Source organism: Solanum verrucosum, unplaced genomic scaffold, assembly GCF_900185275.1.
Source record: "Solanum verrucosum unplaced genomic scaffold, falcon-dt-bn FXZP01000125.1, whole genome shotgun sequence".
Classification (NCBI taxonomy): Eukaryota; Viridiplantae; Streptophyta; class Magnoliopsida; order Solanales; family Solanaceae; genus Solanum; species Solanum verrucosum.
In genome coordinates, this window is record NW_026019923.1 from 1385140 (window position 1) to 1407941 (window position 22802).

The 22802-nt window shown below is 30.7% G+C and overlaps 3 protein-coding genes and 1 pseudogene across 3 annotated transcripts; 3 read left to right on the forward strand and 1 right to left on the reverse strand.

Moving 5' to 3' along the window:
- Positions 1-425: 425 nt before the first annotated feature.
- On the reverse strand, positions 426-5336 carry LOC125826641 (uncharacterized). The gene is given in 5 exon segments (XM_049506000.1): positions 426-572; positions 648-1202; positions 1681-2063; positions 2344-2571; positions 5315-5336. Coding segments are annotated over 5 exon segments (1335 nt in total).
- Positions 5337-6040: 704 nt separating this feature from the next.
- Positions 6041-10756, forward strand: LOC125826651 (uncharacterized). The gene is made up of 3 exons (XM_049506011.1): positions 6041-6497; positions 7638-7882; positions 9371-10756. Exons 1-3 carry the CDS (start codon positions 6041-6043, stop codon positions 10754-10756), a joined length of 2088 nt encoding a protein of 695 aa, XP_049361968.1.
- Positions 10757-13350: 2594 nt separating this feature from the next.
- Positions 13351-14824, forward strand: LOC125826659 (uncharacterized). Its single transcript, XM_049506020.1, has 4 exons — positions 13351-13440; positions 13527-13687; positions 13809-13932; positions 14552-14824. Exons 1-4 carry the CDS (start codon positions 13351-13353, stop codon positions 14822-14824), a joined length of 648 nt encoding a protein of 215 aa, XP_049361977.1.
- Positions 14825-16970: 2146 nt separating this feature from the next.
- LOC125826668 (uncharacterized) lies at positions 16971-22516 on the forward strand (annotated as a pseudogene).
- Positions 22517-22802: the final 286 nt, after the last annotated feature.

Below are 22802 nucleotides of genomic sequence, written 5' to 3' on the forward strand. Positions count from 1 at the left end.
TTATAGATATACACGTTGTTGATTAGAAGTTGGAAACTGATATTCTAAAGAATATTCAGAAACCTTATAGCTACAAAAGTTTAAAAATCACAAAATTCAAAAGTCTTGTTCCTTCTTAAACTTCGTCATTCTTCAACATACATGCGGTCAGAGCCTTGGCTACTCCCACTAAGAGCTTACAATTTCATGTTTTATTTCACTTTCCAATAAGGGCTCTTTTCACCTTCTTCTTACAATACTATTTCGCTAATAATCCCTCAGGAGTATTTAGCCTTACAAGATGGTCATGTTGCTCTAACAACATTATACTCGAAAACACAAGATATTATTAAGTATTATACAACATTGTGAAAAAGTTTCCACTTTTCTCTTTCTTTTTGTTTCTCAATTATCAATTCCAAATTTCTTGTTTTATTCATAACTGATTAAATAATTTTTTGATTGTAAGCAAAGTCTCCATACTTGTCATGAAACGGCACCGTTACAGCTTCCCATTGATTGCAACTTCTAATTTTCATATTTAGCACTCCTCCAATAACATCAATTACTTCGCAGCATTGCCTACGTGGCGCCTATCAAAAAATTTCACGTTCAGTTAAACAGGTTCACATAAAATGAAACGGAAAGAGGTATAGGTAGAATTTTACCTGTCTCCATACTAGGGGAGATAAGATCGGAGCCGTAACATTAACCATATGAATTGTTAATGTTGATTTGAACTTTTGGTTCTCACATAATTTCTTATTAGAATTAGAATCATGACCAATAAAAGTGCTATAACTTGTAAACGTTTCACCATTTTGAAGCCCAATAACTTGATCCAAATAGAACTCAATGGGCCTTTTACATGGATCTAAATAATTGGGCCGAGTATCAAATGTGAATGGCTCTTTAGAACCTAACCATATCTTGAACGTTTGCATTGGTAGCCCTAATTCTTTTGCATTTATTAGCCATGGATATAATTGCACTGAATAGCCCCATGACACTGAAAATGACCAATTTCTATTTAAATCATAGCACAATGTTTGTTGTACCGCCCGACTCGGGTCCTTTTCGTAAGCCTTTACGAGCTTTTTCACCGAGTCGAGGCGGTTCGTTGACGGAAATAGGGGACGTAGAGTGCCTAAGTGGTGCAGCGACACTAGCGGCGCCACCGGATGTGCTGCCAATAGCCCTCGTGGGCTTCCTGTTATATCCATCTTAAAACATAACATACATTAGATAGACTATTCATACTTAGATTTATTTTTCCTAACAAATAAATCAAGTCGATCGATAATAGAAAAATACTATGGTACCGGTGGATAATAATCCAATATGTAGCTTTGATTTAGACCATCTAAAATTTATGTTTAAATTATATCTCCAGAACCTAGTAAGTCGTCCTGTGTGTTTAGAATTTGGAACCCATAAAATTCTTGATCCATCTTTGGTCGGCGTCTGTCGGAACTCGAAAGTGTAGCAACGACAAAACTAGTATTTTGAGTTTATGAATTCTATTACAGACAACTTACTAGAGTCTAGATAAATCAATTATACCTATTAAAGAAATTTCTAGACAAAAACATGAAATCTTGACTAAAGCTATTGAATTTTATCGTACGTACGTAAAATAACTTCTAAAAATGAGAATGATATTACAAAATTAAAGTAAAATATTGTAGGTATAATACATACCTGATGGAAACCAAGTTCATGTGTGAGAGGAACGCCAATCTCAGCCATACAACCACCGATCCTTTGATCCGAACCGTACAAATAATGGTAGCGATTAATGCAACCGTCTAAAATCTTTACTAACTCTGCCGCGAGAGGGTTGCTAATGGCAATGCCGCCGCCACCAAACGCCATATTATACGAACACACCACGTTTTGCTCCACACTTTCGGAATTTCCACCAATATAATACATGTGATTGTGATCGTATTTACCCAAAATCGCCACTAAATTCTCCGTAAAAAATATTGTATCGTCATCTCCCAACACGTACCATCTCACATTTGTTAACCCTAGTTCAAAACTCTCCTTCACAATCCTCGCGATCCTTATAGCTGACCTGCAGTGACAGAATCAAGATTTTCATTAAGGAAATTCAATATGAAAGATTTTTGCGGTCTTAATAAACTAAATATGTGTTTATATGCCAAAATGCCATTTGAATCTTATGGTCTTAAACAAATCAATCAAGTAGAACATTAAAGTTATAGAATTTCCAAAGAAATTAAAGCTCCATTAAAAAAAAATAAGACAATGAAATTGAAACAGAAAGAGTATATGCCAAAAATAAATAAAATTGAGCAATAAAAGAAATTCAGATAAACCCCTTGTGTCCCTAGATCCGCCCCTACTAACAATTGTACTCAAATTCGGAGGTGTCTTGAGACACCCTATAATGTGGAGAAGTTTCGGGCCACGACTCATTTTTGTGTGGCTCCTGATCGAGCCACACAAACCCTCGCGTTACATTTGGTCTCCACCAAAGATCAGAGTAACGCGAGCGATTGTGCCATGTTTTAACGGACCCTCCAATGCCAAAGAGAATATGTGATATATTTGTTTCTTCTTCTTCTTTGATGATATATTTACTTTGTTATTATGTGTAACCACAACATTATTAGAGAAATGAGTAGTGAAAAAGATAATTAGAGAAATGGATGCTACTAAGCTTTTGATAATTAGAAAGCCCTTCATGAAAAATTGCAAAAAAAAAAAAAAAACTTGGATGAGAAGTGTTTTTCTGAAACATTGAAGGCTGTTAATTGTTCTTCTTTCTTCAAAGGGTAGTTATGGAATTTAGTTTGTTTTATTCAAATTTAATACTTTCTCTATTTTTTTAAATTAAATTATTGAATCTTGTGGTGTTAAATACTAAAAATATGTAAATTAATAATATACGGAAATATCATTTGAAATTTTATGATCTTAAATATATCATACAAGATATTGAAATTGAAGAGTTGCTAAATTTGTAAACTCGTATTCTTTTTTATATACAGATTAAGAAAGAAAGTGAGAAATTAAAAAAAAAAATGTTTTCACCTCGATTCTTTATTAGGGATAGGATGATATATCTTATATATTTCTATTATATAGAAGAGTGAAGCCAACCAACGACCAGTGGCAAAACGGAAAATAAATCAAACATAGAAGGGCAAATATCAGTGGCACAACGGATATTAAATCAAAAATACAATGGCAAATTATAACTTCTATACTAATGAAGAGTGAAGCCAACCAACGACCAGTGGCAAAACGGAAAATAAATCAAACATAGAAGGGCAAATATCAGTGGCACAACGGATATTAAATCAAAAATACAATGGCAAATTATAACTTCTATACTAATATATAGAAATATATATATATTGATATCTGTGCACTCCTGGTCAAAGGAAGGTTGTATTTTTCTTTTTTTATATTTTAATCTCTAGAATCATCTATAATTCTCCACTCTTTCAATGAAAATAAATAAATATCTCATTTGCATCAGATTTCTTAGATTTTCAAGACTAAAGGATTAAACCATTGGGTGTTTTCAAGTATGTTTTATTCACATTTTTTGCTTAAATCTGTTCGATTAACTTTGTGGGGATGTATGAATCCTAATCCTTAACATTCATTCTGCTCCAGTACTGATAATTTACATGTTAAGATCAATTAGGGAATTGCAGAGCGAGTATATTTCCGTCAGTAGAAGAGACTAATTATTTGGCTAATTTTGGATTTTCATTTGAGTCTTGGCATTTGTCTAAGGATTGTTTCTATATTGGTTTTGGGTTAGACCAAGTTCCATTTTAAGCTATTTATTTATTTACTTTAGTTCTTTTAATTTCTCATCTGTTGTGAGCTTCTCCAGTGCTGTGTCTAAAATTGATTCTTATATTCTTATTATTATTGCAAAGTCCTTGGTCCTTCTCCTTGACAAGAAAAACTAAAATTATATTATATAACAAGAAACACGACAGAAATGAAGGGACGTCTTCGGTAGGAAAATGTTGTCAAAAGTAGTACATATTTGGAGAGTGCGAGCAACATAGATTTTCACTTTGGGTAATTATTTCATAGGATTAATTAATTATGAAAGAGGTGATATTCTAATCCATCCTTTAAGCTGCAAATTCAACTAATCCTAAATACTTTTATGAAATTTATTTATATCTAAAGGTCAGAAACATCTGCGATGAAGGGTGAAGTTGCAATAATAAACTTAACAAAATTCAAAAAGTTGGAACATGTATGTTTAAAATCAAGGGAGGTATGAGAGCCTGCTTGGGAAAGAGAAGAAGATTGTGACTTGTCTCATTGTTTTATGAGACCTACTGGGAAACAATTTTCTCCACTCACTCCTCAATAAAAAGCTGATTGGAGACGATCTCTTCCTCGGTCTTTGTGGAAATGAAAATCAATTCAATTATGGGGTTTTATATTGTTTTCGTATGTTTAAATATCGTATGGAGGGTTCAAAGTAGTTATCTTTGTAGTGCACTTAGGCTTCTAAAGTGACTCTTTTGTCATATTTTCTAAAGTGAAGATACCAAAGATTTGGTCTTTGATCTATTCTTATTACGACTGTGAGACTATTTCAGGCAGCAACTGTGATTTGTGAAATCCAATGACATGGTGACTATTGGTTATAGAATACAGAGAAAGAAATATAACTATGGCAAAATTGAGTAATGGGGATGTTAAAGAAAGAGTTGGCGTGTCTTTCTCGATGTCAACTCTTAAAATTTTGCATTTTCGTCTTGGTTAGTCTATGATGTTGGCTTTTTGTTTTTCTATGAGAGATGTTGATGTGCTTAATTTCTTACTTCTTGCATGCGTGTCATACAAACATTGAATATCTGTCAGTAGAAGCATAAGATTAACATTTTCTCTTGTTATTGATATTTCACCTAGCCCGTTTGATATTAAGGCAGACAAGAGATTAAAACCTTCTGCATTCCACCTTATCTTGGTCTTCAAATTTATTTGTTTTTAAAAAAAGGTCCGATCGGCTTAATTTTATAACAAATGAACAGTATGCATAAAACAGTGCCCAGGATCATTCCCTGTTCTAGGATTAGGTTGATAGCTAAAACAAAGAGCAGTTCCACAAGAAAATTTTTTTTATCATGTATACTTTTCCCTTCATGATTAACCTTGTCTGTGGTGATCTTTCACATTTGTCGTAATCAATTTTTTCCTATTACCTTTAGTAATTTGAAAAAGACTGTCATTAATTTGAACCTAAGGGTGTGTTCGGTATAGACTAAAACAAGAGCCAGAATATGTTTCCCTATTTTCCCATGTTCAGTTGGTTAAAACTTACCTTTAACTTTCGATGATAGCATTTTACCATCCAAGACTCCGAATGCAACCCTCCACTTCATCCACACCCACTAATACGATGTACGATTTCATCATCGATGTCTCCACTTCCCTACATTATAGACCCAAGGTACTTGTTTCCATCATCGATGTCTCCACTTCCCTACATTATAGACCCAAGGTACTTGAAACAATCTTTCTTGGGGATAGCCCGAGGGTCAAGTCTCACCAATCTATACGAACCAAATCCAACAACACCTCCATTGACAGCCCATTACTTGCAAGTCCGTGAAACGCTTCTTTACCATGAAAGTTACCACTTCATATGTACATTCTATTGATTGAAAGCGCAAAAAAGATCAAATAGACCTAAAATTATTTAGAGAAGGTGGAGAAAATACTTATGTATTTTCTTTGCTATATATATGTGTTGTTTATTACTATTTCCATTCCATAGTCTCTTCTACAATATTTTAACTCAACCACTTATTTTTAGCATTTTTTATTTTTTACTTTTTCCTTTGTTATGCATGTCTATTATATTAAATTTAATATATGGTTTGAACTGTTAACTTTACAGAATTTTCACTTCCTTACGATATTTGTTCGCTCCTGTGTTTCACTTCTCTCTCAGTGTGTGGTAAGTATTACTCAACTATTCTTATTTAAAATTATTACTATTATTTACCAGATAATTGTTTTGTGTAAAATCATTTTGATGCCAAATATGTCAAGTAATAGAAACCATAAAAATGTGATTGCTTTTCAAAAATCAAATGCGGATAGAAATGCTAGGAGACGCGAATTATACAGATTGATGCCACCTGAAGAAAAAGAGATTCTTCTAGCACGTCGCCGAGCAAAGAGAGCTGAAACGAGAAAACATAACTTATCGGAAAGTTCAATAAATAATGATTTGGCTACTACATCATCTGATAATTCCACCATTATTTCTAATAGAAAGCATAAAAATATGCATGTATTTCTAAAATCAAACACGGATACAAATGCTAGGAGACGCGAATTATACAAATTGATGCCACCTGAAGAAAAAGAAATTCTTCTAGCACGTCGTCGAGCAAAGAGAGCTGAAATAAGAAAACATAACTTATCTGAAAGTTCAATGAATAATGATTTACCTGCTACATCATCTTCTAATTCCACCATTGTTTCTGTTGCACAAAGTTCTAATCTTATTATGAAAAAACCCATGTTGCTCCTATCAGAAATAAATAGTACTATGCCATCAGAGACTAATTATATCAAATTAAAAGAAGTATCAAATTGTCGTTTTTGTAAAGCCATAAGATTTGAATATGAATCACCTGCATTTTGTTGTAGCAATGGTTCTGTTCAATTAACTTCACATGACATTCCAATAGAATTAAAAAACCTTTATTTGGAAAATACAGAGCTATCAAAACATTTTAGAACTTATATTAGAACATACAATAATATATTTGCTTTCACATCTCTAGGGGTAACTTATGACAAAGAATTAGCAAAAAAAAATAATGGTATTTATACTTTTCGGGTTCAAGGTCAGATGTATCATTTCATCAATGACTTGATTCCTACCGATAAAAAAGGAAAAAACCTTCAATTATATTTCTTTGATAGTGAAAATGAATTAAGAAATCGAATGGCATGTTCAAATAAATTAAATGAATATGTTGTGAGAACACTAATGGAAATATTAAAAATTAATCCATACTCTATGTTTTTAAAATCTTTAGTTGATGTTCCACAACTATCTGATTTTTATATTGCACTTAAGTGTGATTCTGGCTTAGATCAACGTATATATAACTTACCAACAGTATCAGAAGTTGCAGGAATATGGGTAGAACAAGATATTACTAATTCTATTCCTACACCACATATTCAAATATATACAAAAAGTGATAAAAATCAATTGGTAAATTATTATTACGGTTGTTATGATCCATTGCAATATCCATTGCTATTTCCATATGGTCAAGGTGGATGGCATTGTGGTATTAAGAAAATTAAGTGTTCTTCAAAAACATCAACACAAGTATATTGCGAACAAGAACAACTACCAAGTATAAAAAATATGTGTTCAATAGATGGACTGCTTAACATGGAAGCCGAAGTTATGCTAAAAGAAAAGCACAAACGAGACACTATTTCTTGTCGTGAATATTATTGTTACAAACTTCAAATAAGAGATGATGAAAATATAGTCTTACATGCTGGAAGATTATTCCAACAATATGTAGTAGATCAATGGATAAAAATTGAAACCCAACGATTAGACTTTGCTTCCTTTAATCAAGATTTAATTAGAACTGATGTATTAGATGGAATTTTGGATGTTTTACGTAAGGGGGAAAGAGAAGCTTCACATATAGGAAAACAACGCATACTTCCACTTAGCTTTACTGGAGGTCCAAGAGATATGCGTAGACGGTATATGGATGCTATTGCATTAGTGCAGCGTTTTGGAAAACCTGATATATTTTTGACTATAACATGTAATCCTTCTTGGCCTGAAATAGAAGAAAAACTTATATCAACTGATGAGGTACAAAATAGGCCTGATCTGGTTAGTAGAGTGTTTAGAGCAAAAGTAGAAGAATTAAAAAATGATATAATAAAAAGGCATATATTTGGTAAAGTTGCAGCATTTATGTATACAATAGAATTTCAAAAACGAGGACTTCCCCATGCTCATTTTCTTATTATACTACATGATAATTACAAATTACTAACTCCAGAAGCATATGATCGATTTGTATGTGCTGAAATACCAGATGAAAATATATATCCCTATTTATACTCACTTGTTACACAACACATGATGCATGGTCCTTGTGGTAACTTGAATCCAACAAATTCTTGTATGAAGAAAAAAGGACGTTGTAAAAATAAGTATCCTAAAGAGTTTGTACAACAAACAACTAAAGGAAAAAATTCATACCCAATTTATAGAAGACGAAATACAGGAAAAAGTGTAAAAATTAGAGGACACTTTCTTGATAACTCATGGGTTGTTCCTTACAATCCATATTTACTTTGTAAATTCAACTGCCATATAAATGTAGAGATTTGTTCTGATATAAAAGTTGTTAAGTACATTTATAAATACATTTGTAAAGGACATGATAAAATAGCATTTCATATACAAACTAATGATGTAAACCTAGAAATAGATGAAATAAAAGAATATCAATCTGCTAGGTGGGTATCACCACCTGAAGCTGCATGGAGAATATTCGCTTTTCCTATTAGCGAAATGAGTCCAACTGTATATCATCTGCAACTGCATCTTCATGGACAACAACTTGTTTCCTTCAAAAGTACCGACAACATTAGCAAAATTGCAACTAATCCCATGATAACAAAAACAATGTTAACTGATTTTTTTTTAATGAATAAATCAAACAAAGAAGCTATGGACCTAAATTTATTATATCGTGAATTTCCAGAACATTTTGTATGGTCAACAACAAATAAAATGTGGACACGTCGTAAACGAGGTCATGTTATTGGACGTATAGTGACATGTCATCCAACCGAAGGAGAAAGATACTATCTTAGACTTTTTTTAATGAACGTAAGAGGGCCAAAATCATATGAAGATCTACGAACTGTAAATGGAATACAATATAATTCATTTAGGGAAGCTGCAGAAAAAAGAGAACTATTACTTTGTGATAATAATTTGGTAGAATGCATGTCTGAAGCTGCAAGTTATCAAATGTCATCCAGTTTAAGACAATTATTTGCTATGTTATTGATTTATTGTAATCCAACAAATCCTAGAGAATTATGGGAAAGATTTGAAAGCCCAATGTCTGAAGATTTCAACAAAAGTTCAAACTTAAATGTAAGAGAAATACGTTATAAAGTATTAAATTGCATTAATGATGTTCTTCATTCAATGGGTCGTGACATTAATGAATTTCAACTAATTTCAGAATATATCAAACCTTCATCATTAGCAAGAGAAGCTAAAGAAGTTCATTACGAAAGAAATATCATTGTTACTGAGGAAGATTTATTGTTACAAAATAAATTAAACACTGAACAGAGAAAGGCTTACGATATTATTCTTGATAGAGTATTGTCAAATAAATTTGGCGCATTCTATATTGATGGTCCTGGTGGAACTGGTAAAAGTTTTTTATACCGTGCTTTATTAGCTACAATAAGACACAAGGGATTTATAGCTTTAGCAACTGCAAGTTCTGGTGTTGCAGCTTCACTTCTTCCCGGAGGTCGAACTGCTCATTCTCGATTTAAAATTCCTATTGATGTCAATGAAAATTTTACTTGCAATATTAGTAAACAAAGTTCACTAGCATCTTTAATACGAGATGCACGATTAATTGTGTGGGATGAAATTTCAATGGCAAAAAAGAAAATGGTTGAAGCATTTGACTTACTTTTAAGAGATCTAATGGAAACAAATACGTTATTTGGTGGTAAAATAGTTGTTTTTAGTGGTGATTTCAGACAAACTCTTCCGGTTGTTCGTAGTGGAAAAAAAGAAGATTTTATTCGTGAAAGTTTATTGTGTTCTAAAATTTGGAATCAACTTGAAAAATTACAGTTATCGAAGAATATGCGTGCAACTAAAGATCCTGAATTTTGTGAATATTTAATGAGAATTGGTGATGGAAAAGAAAAAACAAATGACCATGGAAAAATTCAAATTCCTCATTCCCTCATTATTCCTTTTACTTCTGAAAAAGAATCTCTAAATCTTCTCTTTAGAAATACTTATCCTGATTTATACACATCTTGTACAAAAACTTCGTTTATTACTTCTCGTGCTATTCTAACAACTAAAAATGATTTTGTTGATGAAATAAATGACATGTTGATCTCTCAATTTCCAAACACTGGAAAAGTATATATTGCTATAGATGAAACTATTGATCCAAAGGATCAAAGTGAATATGAAGATTTCTTACACACTTTAAATCCTACAGGTTTACCTCCATACAAATTAACTTTGAAGAAAAATTGTCCGATTATGTTATTAAGAAATTTAAATCCTTCTGAAGGTTTATGCAATGGGACACGCTTAATATGTAATGATTTTAAACCTCATGTTATTAGTGCAACAATATCTAGCGGTGATTTTAAAAATACACATGTATTTATTCCACGAATACCACTCATGACTTCAGAAGATGAAAAATTGCCTCTTCCTTTTAAGAGAACACAATTTCCTGTACGATTATGTTTTGCCATGACTATAAATAAAGCTCAAGGACAGACATTAGATTTTGTTGGTATATATTTACGCGAACCTGTCTTCTCTCATGGACAATTATATGTTGCTTTATCAAGAGCGACAAGTTCTCACAATGTCAAAGTATTAATTAGACCACCTATAATTGACGAAAATGATGATCATTCCACATATAATGTTGTCTACAATGAAATTATTGAAAAGGCATTTTCTTGAACTTTGTGCTTCAATTTACAATGGTAAATCTCATATACAAATTACTTATATTTATCTATATTATTATTATAATATTGCTTTCATTATGCATTTACCTTAACTTATCCTCTTATAATGTATTTTAATTGCAGATAGTTCAACATGGCTGAAAGATATACCATCAAAATGATCACTCCTGATACTAAAGATTGGACCTGTAAGGTCCAAGTTGTTGATAAAAGTCGACCAAGGGACAACAAAGATAAAACTACAAAATACCAAGTGTTAATTCTGCAAGATGAAGAGGTATTTATTTTTATTAATTTATTATTGATTTTAAAATCTTAACTTTACTTCAGTTAACTAAATAATGCATTATTTTATATTTTTACTTTAATAATATGAAAAATAATAAAATAACTTTTAAATTTTACACAACTAATCAAACTTTTTACAAATTCTTTTACAGGAGAATCAAGTTCAGGCCACTATTTACAGTACTGATATAACATATTTTGAAAGAGAATTTGCTCCTTTCAACACTTACTTGGTATCTGTTGCACATGTGAAAGTACCACCTCTTGGATATGAAAATTCACTTAACAAATTCATTTGGACACTTGATAAAAACACCATTGTTGAACCAGTTGAAGAGGTCAAACCTCCAGAGGATCCATTGCCACCACCAAGATGACTAGCTCTTACCACATTTGACACTTTTGAGTATCAACCCAAAGAATTTGAATTTGGTAATTATAAATTTATTTAATTATTCTTCTTATTCACATAAAATCCATTGTTACTATAATATAATATTTCTCATGATCTAATTATTCTTTCTTTCTTTTTATTTAATGCAAGATGTACTCGCCATTGTCATTAATGGCAGTCCTTCAACAAGGACTACAACTGGAAAACGAATTCAAGAGTTTATTATCATGGACAAGCTGTAAGTATATAAAGAATATCACTCTTGTCATTTATCTTTATATCTTATTACTTGTTTTAAAAAAAAGGCTCTTTTTGGTTGATACTGTTTTTTTTTCCTTTTTCATTTTCGTAGTTGAAGTATATACTTGTATTTAATAAAGTGATTAATTCTTTCGAGTTTCAATAACATTGCCTTTGTAGTCGTCTTCTCCAAATGGTTACTACTTTTTCAGAGTTTAATTGTAGTTTTTGGACTGCTAATCACAGAACTTACAGACTGAAATTGTCTGTTATTCGAGTAGAAAAAATTGAACATGTAATATTGACTTCATTGACTGAATCATCTATTCCTCGCTGTTTTATTTTCCTTGCATTTCTTGGTTTGCTGTCATAGTGTTTTCCTCTATAAATAGAAATTTTCCTTTTTCGTGGATACCAATTTTATATGCCACAATGTTTGCTTTACCTAGATTATTACGTTGTGATTGGTCCCTAGCAGCTGTCTATCTATGTCTATGCATGCTAAAAATTAAGTTTCAACTTTGTAACATCCAGTTTATGTGACTTCTATATTGTTGGAAGTTCATTAAAAAAAGGCCTCCTCAATACATAAGTGCAACATATTTCAACAAGAAAGGAAAGTTTTTATTTTATTTTGTGGCACAGGTTAAAGTGGCCATCCAGAAACAACAACAAGCTCTTTTTCGTTAAAACCTTATCTACTGAAGAGACAGCTAGGTTGGGGAATCATCATAGGGTGTAAGGTGTTAACCTAACGTGTCAACATATATATTTGTCTGTGCCATGAATCTACTATTTGCACTTTTACCTTTTTGCTATTTCCCTTGACCTGTCATTTGAGTTCTGCTAATTCATGACTGAAGTAAGCCTGTTCAATGTCTTGAAAGATTTTAATTGCTGAGTGAAATGGCAAACATATTATGGGATGAATGTGGATATGTGAAAGTTGCAGATCTGCCTACTTTATACCATGTTTTAGTTACTCCTGTGTTTACTTCCTTTTCTTTGTTCGTTCATCTTATATTTTGACTTTTATAGCACAAAAATGCTGGTATTTATTGATAATATAATCTGATTTCAATTTTATTATTTATAATGTTTTTACAATATCACATATCTTCTGCAACTTTAATGTTTTCAAACATCCTTCAAAACATATGCAGGAAAAAACCAACAAAACTGACACTTTGGGAGGATTTTATTGATCATGAGGGACTTAAACTTTTCAACCAACTTCATGATTACCCAATCATTCTTGCTAGGAAAATTGGGAAATCATCCTCAGGTAAAAGTGCAAATACATTTATTTTTTCCTTTATTGAAATATAGATGACATGATGAAACTAAAAATGACATATTCAAATGCTCATAGGAACGTCGAATAGATTCGTTGGGTTGACGAGTAAATTCAATACAACAATTCAAATCAATCCTCCATATCCACAGGCTGCTGAGTTAAGGACGTGGTAATATATATTTTTATTTAATGCATCCAACTTTCAGAATATTTTGAGATATAAAAAACATCTTTAATCTTACAATCACTAAGTTTTAAAATTTCACTTTTATTTCTTCTATTTTGGATGAACTAATATGAATAAATTTTTCTATTTGTACTTGTTTATAGGATCAAAACAATTGAAACAAAGCTTGTTTCTTACAAGATGAAAAGTACAACTCCAATAGGCTCTATTATGTTGATTCCATTTGAAGATGAAGTTATATCTGTGGCTAACATCCAGGCACAACCTCCAGTGAGAACAACAACTATATCATTCTTTTTTTAATTCTTCTTTTTTTTTCTCAATAAAAAATAATATTTGGTATATTCAATTTAAAGGGACAAGTATTTAATGTTGAGGCTGAATTGTCCCTTGCAAGTAAAGATCAAGGCTTTAGTGTGTTAGCATGCTCAAATTGTAAGCAATTGTTCACAAGATATAATGTGCGAAGGGAAATATACTGCACAAATTGTCACCGATCCACACATCTTATTCCCAGGTATATTTGCTCTTCTACAAAATTAATAATAACTAATTAAGATTATTTATTTTGTTTGTTCAAGCAAATAAATGTCTTAACTACCATTATTTTAAAATATTTTCATTAATTATCAAACCAGATGTCAATTTGAAGTTACTATTAAGGACAACAGTGGTTTTGCAACAGCTATTGTTTCAGATGAAATTGCAGAGAAAATGTTGCGCCTCACTTTAGAAGAAATTTATGAAATTTGCTTCGTCAAGGTACATATTACTTGAAATGTTTTAACTCACTACTATCTAAATTAAATGCACATAATAACATCGCAAGTAGTAATCCTAAAAATATCTACCCTACATAAAATGTTGTAAATGATAAGGGAATAGAAACTTACCTTCAATAAACAAATATATCGTGAATCACCCAACTTATACTTTTTGTTGTCTATTTATAGTTAACTTTCTTTAATATCTCACATACTTACCCATTGGCTGAGAACTTTATGCCTAAGCTGTCATGCGCACCTACCATAATAGGCGTCACCATTTTAGAACTGCAGCATGTGTGGCTCTGATTAGTTGAAAGACCTTTAGTATTGAATTTGATTTAAGATGTAAATACATAAACATTGAGATATTCATTTTCCTTTAAAAACAAATTTAATATCTTTTTTATGATTAACTTTTCTTTCCTCATCCACTTTTTTTTTATTTGCAAATTCATGATCCTTGCAAATGATATTTTGTTGAACATCTTCTTTTATGGTAAAAATATCGGACCTCTTTCGATTTGTCTGTTCGCTTTATTCCTTATTATTGTATATATATTATATAAAATATTAATGATTTTGTTATTATTAATCATTCTTTTCCATTTTTTCAGAAAGAAACATTATCCCTCCAAAATGTGGAAGATGAATTGAACGGCAAGATATTTAACATTCAAATAAAAAGGCTATTCACAAAAAAATTGGATGCAATGCAAAAATTATCCATTTTGTCTTTCGTGGAGAAACAAGATGTGATTCTTAAATCAATGGCATCTACGACAGTCAATATTACAGATGCGAAAAAGCGCACAGTTGAACATCTTAGTTCAGGGGAAAAAGAATATCCAAGCATGGAAATGAAAATTCCTCCCATGAAAAAGAATTAAAAGGTATTTGAATTATTTTGTACATTGTTTAAAAGCTCATCTTTGCAATTGACTAATATAAATAGGATTTACTTCTCTTTGTATTTATTTTCTTTTAATTCAATTCTGTCTCTACACACAATATCTTTGACTGTTTTGAATTGCAGTTGGAACACTTTTTGTTATGATTCTCGAAAGAATCAGTTTTGGCACTCTTTTGCCGCTGTCACTGTATGCTGTGTTTTGCATGCTTTTGATCTTACTATGTGGATGCCTTATGTTCCTGTTTTTCTGCAGAAATTGAAAATAGTTTCTCCTATAATAGCAGGTTAGTTAAAAATTATCTTTTTACAGTTACTCCATTTATCAACTTAAATGAAAATATATTCTTTCTGTTGTTATAATTATTGCTATCACTAAAGACTATTGTGTTCATTTTTACTTCCTAAAACATGAAATAACAGTTAGTAATTTAAAAAATTTTGTGCTCCAATGAAGTAAATCAACTTCTTGATCGCTCATATCGATGACTCTGTAACTACTTCTACTTTTTCCCATTGCATTTTACGGAGAGAAATATCATGCATAAGCTCATACTCACTAAAACATAAAACCTGTTTAGTAAAACTGTTTGCGTATTTTTATTTATATTTCTTCTGCTTGTCTAAATTAAAAACAACAAGATATAATTAATCCTCTTATATCTATATTATTATTTCAATCTTTCAACCATATAAATACTTTTATTATCCTTGATTAATGTTTAGCCCATGATTTCACATTTATATACTATATGCAAAGCTTGGGTAAGCTTTATGCTAATTCTAGATAAGACTTAGTACTATATACTTTGCACATGTTATGTTATTTTATATTTTCCTTCTGATGAACCCTATAATATTTTCTTTGTCTATATGACTTAAAATTTTGGTTCAGTTACTCGGTTTCTACTTCTTCATGATTGATCAATTCTTGAAATTCTTACAGTTACGATCATATGTCCATATAGTATCTGCTCAAAATTTACATGTGAATCTCTTGGTGTATGTAATGATTCATACAAAAAATTAGAGAGGTTGTATTAAGTGTTTTGGTTGTTAATTAGCTGGAAGCATTTGCTGATTTGCTCTTTCTGTGTGTTTTTCCTTCTTCTTCCACTAAGTTTAATAGAGCAGAAGTTCAACAACACCCAAATATAGGTGATTCAATTAAAAAAACTATCTTTTTTTTTTTCTTAACTTGAGCTATTTACGTGAAAATATTACTTAAAGAGTTTATGTGTACACCTTTTGCTTTGTGGGTTTTTGTTTTTATACAATTTAAGCTTACTTGCTGATGAAAAATGCTCAAAATCTTATTTTTATTTTTGAAATTTGAGAGGAGCTTCAACTTTCAATGTATATTGGTCCTTTGACATTACCCTCACAAATTGGAATCAATTTATTCAATTTGGATGAGTATTGTCATTTTTTAAGCCTTTCGAGCTTTGTTCCAGTTTGTTTGGTCATATTGTCACTATGCTTTCTTCACTTTTTTTTTCCCAATCTTTTACTATAATATTAATCTTTAACTTAGATCTCATTTCATTCATTTGTAATTCATACTTTAAGTTGTAAACATTTGGCTTTGTTTTTTTTTTCTTTCGCTACTTCTCATCATGCTCTGATTCTGTAACATTTAATCCCTCAATTTTATTGTAACAGGTGATTTTGATCAAAGATGATCCAGAAAATCCAACCATAAAAGATGCATTTGTTTTTGTCTAATTCAAAATAGTATGTAAATGTATGTAATTAGCACTCCCACATAAGGAAATGTTAAACTATGTAAGTATCTCACTGAATATATAATGAACAAATTTGGCAGCTATAATGTGTTTAAACTCATTACTTATAGATCCATTATAAATACACTATTATTTGAAATCGAAATGTACATGAAAAGTAGTTATTTTTTCTTTCTTGTTGTGTTGATTCAAAGGTTTAGGGCCGTTCAAGGGTCTAAAAGAACTTCAGCAGAATTCCAAGGATGTGTTGAATTGAAGTATCATCATCAGTGGACAAAGGTTTCCAAGTGTTGTCGTTGGTTGCTTATAGTTAATAGTAAAAGCTAATATGTTTGGCATCATTGGGGAAAATGAAACTCGGCAGACGAAACTAACGCCAGCATGGCTTTAGATTGTGGTAGTCTTAAGCAGGTGCATGAAGCTATTATTCGTAGCCTAATGCTCATCTACGTTCAGATTTATACTACCATATATGTAATTGTGTATAAAGTATGGAAATATAGAATTCCAAAATCGAAGAATATACAGAATCAGAGTTTTCACTTCTTAGCTGGATCAGCAAAAATCCTTCTGAGATGGCAGAATCCCCTCTCTTTATTCTTTCCTGTTTAATTGCTGCGCTCCTACATCACTGATCCACCCCACATATCAAACAGAAGTAAAATTATAATTACATTTTAAACGTTGGGCCCGTGCATAGCACGGGCAACACTCATCTAGTAATATTAGATAATTCTTATCCTAGGTAGTTTTTGGGTTGAGTTAAGTTTAATATTCATTTTTTAAATCGTAAAATTACTAGAGTTATACTTATTTAAATTCTTGATTTATCTGATGTTGAACTCTTATATTATATTAATTATACGTATACATTTCATCAGTCAGACTTTTTTTAAAACTAACCTAATGACTTTTTTATATTATATTAGACAATCTTCATCTTAAAAATTATGTTTTGAATCTGAATTAAGTTCATGAGTCCCTAATATAGAATATAAGGGTAAATACAACATGGTATTATGTTAGAGTAGAACAATGCTAGGTCTTCCCTTCAAAATAAAATAATATAGTAGTAATTTAGGGGTGTACATGGTTGGGTTGGTTCGGGTTTTTTAAATATCAAATCAAATCATTTGTGTTGGATTTTTAAATTTATAAACCAAATCAAACCAATAAAACTCGGGTTTTTCAACCTCAGATTTTTTCGGGTTTTTTCGAATTTTTCGGTTCGGGTTTTTCTGGTAAAGTATTCATACAAACATATAATTTACTAGTACTTCAAATATTTCTTTAGTCCTACCAACATACAACTATCTAAGATGTTTCTTAAAAATATAGCACAATATGATATGATTAATGACACTAAAATATCCAACAAAAATAATAATAATGAAATTGCGTAAAACAAATATTGCAAATTAACAAGTCATAATGAAAATGATCATAATTTAAAAATACTAAATCATGCTAAAATTAAGTTTAATAAGTATTAGTTACATGACTAAATATTAAAGGAAATTAAAATTAGATTATGTATTTTAATTGTCTAAACCAATGTAAAACTAAAGAACAAATACTCAATATTATTGTCATTCTTAGTGTTGAATTGATTTTCTTTTTGCATTAATATTCATTTGATTTTGATTTAAGCTTTATTATAATTACCACATCTGTGGACTATAATCTTTATTGGCCCATTCATAATTCTAAGTTTCAAACTTGAAATAATATATTAAAAGATAAAAACTATGAAAAAGTATAAGAAATATTTTAAAATTATATCAAAGTAAATATTTTTATTTATAAAATAAAATTTTAAAATTATATATATAATGTCGGGTTAGTTTGGTCTCGGGTTGTTTTTTTTTTAGTTAAAACCAAACCAACCCAAATATAATCGGGTTTTTTTTTTCAAAACCAAACCACTAGTCGGAATTTTTTTCGGATTGACTCGATTTGTGATTTGATTCGGTTTTCAGTTCGATTTTGTACACCCTAAGTAGTATAATAGAATATTAGTTAGATAACCCATACATTAAAGTTTTCATTGAGATGAGAACTTTGGGTCAGTTTTTTTAATTATTATTTTTTTGTTTTATTTTACAAAGAATCACTTGTTTATACATTGGAATACTAAAAGAATCTAGGAGAAGCATTAATCTGTTTTTTTTTTTTCATTTTCACTCTATGTTCGATCTATATATTGAAACTCAATTGTTTTTCATAATGATACTTTTAACAAGATCTTTTTCATTCTCAAGATTCAAATTTGAAATTTTTAATTGAAAATAGAGAAATTTCAAACTATTCCACCACAATTTAACGCATTGATTTGTTTGGAAATGTACACATTACTCTATTATTGAGATTCACAACTATGAGTTTAAAATGGATCTTGCCAACAAATAAATCCAATACATATAAATAGAATTCTACACGAGTCATAAATTTGTTTATTGGCACAAATAACAGAATAATAATAAGATAAAAATTTGCTCGCACAAGTTATGTATGTGAAATTAATGAATAAGTTAGGCCGCGTGCTAACACAAATTGTGGTACGATGATTGAATGTTTTCATTCTTAATCAAAGATCTTGAGTTCGAGTTCGTAAAATAAAAAAATCCTATTAAAAATGTTATTCTCAAAAAATAAACTTTACAATTCGTAAATTCAAATTTATATCATGTAGTCCATTGCCATGAATCTTACTTAATAATAGCGTACGCACTTTCTCAAAATAGTTTAATGTTTCTACTAGACCTATGTAATCGTTCAAAATGAAATAATTAATATTAAGTGATAATTACTCAATCATTTTAGTTATTGATCCAAAGTTGTGATCTAAATGAAAACATTAAAATTTGCATGGGTTATCTAACTCGTCCACTTTATTTTCCTTAAAGGGGTGACCCAACATTGTTTTATAATTCACCCTCAATTTTTTGATTTTTTTTTATAAGTGTAATTCTTTTTTACTTTACCGGGGTATATAAAGTTAATATGTATTGTTAATGTAAATAATTTTTTACACTAACTCTCTTTAAAATGTAATATTTATAATTTTTTTAAAATAAAATAAATTATCAGATACCATCAATAAAAATGGCTTGATAGTATATATAATAAATTTAAAAAATCAACATACTCTCTCCATTTCATCAAGAATGACACTGTTCTTTTTTAATCTAATCCAAAATTGATGACTCTTTTCTAAAGTAGAAAAACTTTTTATTTTACCTTTAGTAACAAATATTTTAAAATCACACAAATATTATAACAAATTTAAAGACGCACAATTTTAAAAAAATAGTAAATTACAACCACAAAAATATTATAATAACAAATATAAAAATTACAGCTTTAAATCATTTACTTTTTTTTCTAAAGTTCGTATTCAGTCAAACTAAATAATAAAAATTGTAAAGATCAAGAAAATAGGACCCAATCCTTTAGGTTCCATAGGTTCAGTACTCTACAGAAAAAAACTTTTGAAGAATATAGCAAAGATTTAATTAAGGTAATGTCTCTATTGAACCATAAATTAGTCCCAAATCTTTTCACCATTTTTATGATTAAGGGCCTTCTAATTGCCATTTACTTAGTCTACACCATTTCACTAATCTCCTTCACTTCTCATTTCTCCAAAAGCTATGAGCATACAAATAAACTAGAAAATATCAACAAAGATTTAGAAGAAGAAACAAACATATCCCATATTCTCTTTGGTATTCCGGGGTCCACAAAAATGTGGAACAATCGCTCGCGTTACTCTAGCCTCTGGTGGAGACCAAATGTAACGCGAGGGCTTGTGTGGCTCGACAAGAAGCCCCACAAAGATGTGACGTGGCCCGAAAATTCCTTGCCCTATAGGGTCTCTCTAGACATATCCAAATTCAAGAACACTTGTTGGTTTGGTGACAGGTTAGTAGAACGAAAGGATGGTTAGTTGAAATTTTTTTATAGAAAATTTATATTGTTGTGTTGTTATATATTTAAGAGTCATTTCTACTTCTTTTTTTTTTCCCTTTGCATTATGAAATAATGAGTTGCATTTGTATAGGCATTTTGGGTGTTGCTAGTGAAATAACTCTTCTAGTAATATATTTTTGTTACTCCCCCAATTTTCATAAAGTATTCGATCCAATTTAATAATAGTTCCCCAAAATTTTAAAAATTATTTTCTAATTGAAACCCATACATGTTTTTGGAGGTCTTGTTGTTGCTGATTTAATTTATCTGAAAATATATATAACATATCCATATTTTTTTCACCACCACGTGCATTTTAATTTGTGTCACGACTAGTACTTGACCTACTTTTATTTTCTCTAGATATAATACAAGTAAGTTCAAGTACTTGAAAAGCATCGTCTTTATCGAAATAAATATGATTATAGACTATATATATAGGTTAAAATTAATTTTTATATATAATAAAATCATGAATATCTTTAGTGAAGTTTTTTACTTCGCCACTGTAGATCAGCTGTGAAGATCGCGAGAATTGTAAAGGAGAGCTTTGAGCTAGGGTTGTCAAATGTGAGATGGTTTGTAATGGGAGATGATGATACGGTATTTTTTACGGAGAATTTAGTGACGGTTTTGAGTAAATACGATTACAATCAAATGTATTATATAGGTCGGAATTCCGAAAGTGTGGAGGCAAATGTGATGTGTTCCTATAATATGGCATATGGTGGCGGCAGCACTGCTATTAGTTATCCACTCGCGATGGAGCTCGTTAAGATTTTAGACGATTGCATTAATCGTTACCATTACGTGTTCGATTCTGATTTGATGATATCTAATTGTATGGCTGAGATTGGTGTTCCTCTTACAAAAGAACTTGGTTTCCATCAGGTACATATATACCCCCACAACTTTTGAATATTATTTAGGGAAAAAGACAAATATACTCCTGAACTATCGTAAATGGTATGCGGATACCCACTGTCATAACTTTGGGACATTGATGCCCCTACCGTCCAAAAACTAGAGCATATATTTACAATAGTTCGGAGGTATATTTGTCCTTTTTCCCTATTATTTAAGTTGAATTTTTTAGTTATAATATAATTTTAAAAAAAATTACTTTTTTTTTAAAAGATGGATATACAAGGGAGCCCGAGAGGGCTATTAACAGCCCATCCCGTGGCGCCACTTGTCTCACTTCACCATCTAGACCTATACGTGGTCCAATCATTAATTCCATCAATGACCCAATTTGACTCCATAAAGAAAATCATCGAGTCTTACAAAAATGACCCAAGTCGAACAATGCAATACACAGCTTTGTGCTATGACTTAAATAGAAACTGGTCATTATCAGTATCATGGGGCTACTCAGTGCAATTATATCCCTGGCTAATGAATGCAAGAGAATTGGGCTACCAATGCAAACGTTCAAGACATGGATCGGGTCCAAAGAACCGTTCATACTTGATGCTCGGCCCAATTATATAGATCCATGTAAAAGGCCCATTGAGTTCTATTTGGATCAAGTTATTGGGCTTCAAAATGGTGAAACGTTTACAAGTTATAGCACTTTATTGGTCATGATTCTAATAAGCAATGTGAGAACCAAAAGTACAAATCAGCATTAGCCATTCACATGGTTAATGTTACAGCTCCGATTCTATCTCCCCTAGTATGGAGACGGGTAAAATCTCCGTGCTATCTATTTCATTTTACGTGAACGTGTTCGATAACAAATAAATTTTGTTAGTGAACCTTAAATACATTATTTATGTGATTTTTTGTTTTTAAAAAAATTGCAGGCGCCACGTCGACAATGTTGCGCGGTAATTAATGTTATTGGGAACGTGCTAAATATTAAAATTAAAAGTTGCAATCAGTGGCAACCAGTAACGACGCCGTTTCACGACAAGTATGGAGACTTTGCCTATTTTCAAAGATTAGTTTGATGTACTTATTAATTTTGGGAAAGAAAATTTTAAAAAAAATTTCCCTATCAATTATTTCAATTTTTTTTGTGAGTTGTTGGAAAATAAATAAATAGTAGTGTTTCATTTTAAAAGTAAATATTATTTTAATTCAAATCACAAACTTAAGGTACTATTTTAAATATTTTCTCTCACTTTTAAAAAAGAAATTTCTAACAATAATTACTACTTTATAAGATAAATATATAAATTTAAGTAATTTTATTGAAATAGAAAAATCACTATAATCTATAATATTTTCCCCACC

What these genes read in the sequence shown, in the direction of transcription:
- LOC125826651 (XM_049506011.1), top strand. Translation starts at nt 6,041, where the DNA reads ATGTCAAGTAATAGAAACCATAAAAATGTGATTGCTTTTCAAAAATCA. An exon ending in CATTGTTTCTGTTGCACAAA is followed by an intron (nt 6,498 to 7,637) that starts GTTCTAATCTTA and finishes CTGATGTATTAG; the next exon opens with ATGGAATTTTGGATGTTTTA. An exon ending in TACAAAATAGGCCTGATCTG is followed by an intron (nt 7,883 to 9,370) that starts GTTAGTAGAGTG and finishes AACACTGAACAG; the next exon opens with AGAAAGGCTTACGATATTAT.
- LOC125826659 (XM_049506020.1), top strand. Translation starts at nt 13,351, where the DNA reads ATGAAAAGTACAACTCCAATAGGCTCTATTATGTTGATTCCATTTGAA. An exon ending in ACATCCAGGCACAACCTCCA is followed by an intron (nt 13,441 to 13,526) that starts GTGAGAACAACA and finishes TTCAATTTAAAG; the next exon opens with GGACAAGTATTTAATGTTGA. An exon ending in ATGAAATTTGCTTCGTCAAG is followed by an intron (nt 13,933 to 14,551) that starts GTACATATTACT and finishes CCATTTTTTCAG; the next exon opens with AAAGAAACATTATCCCTCCA.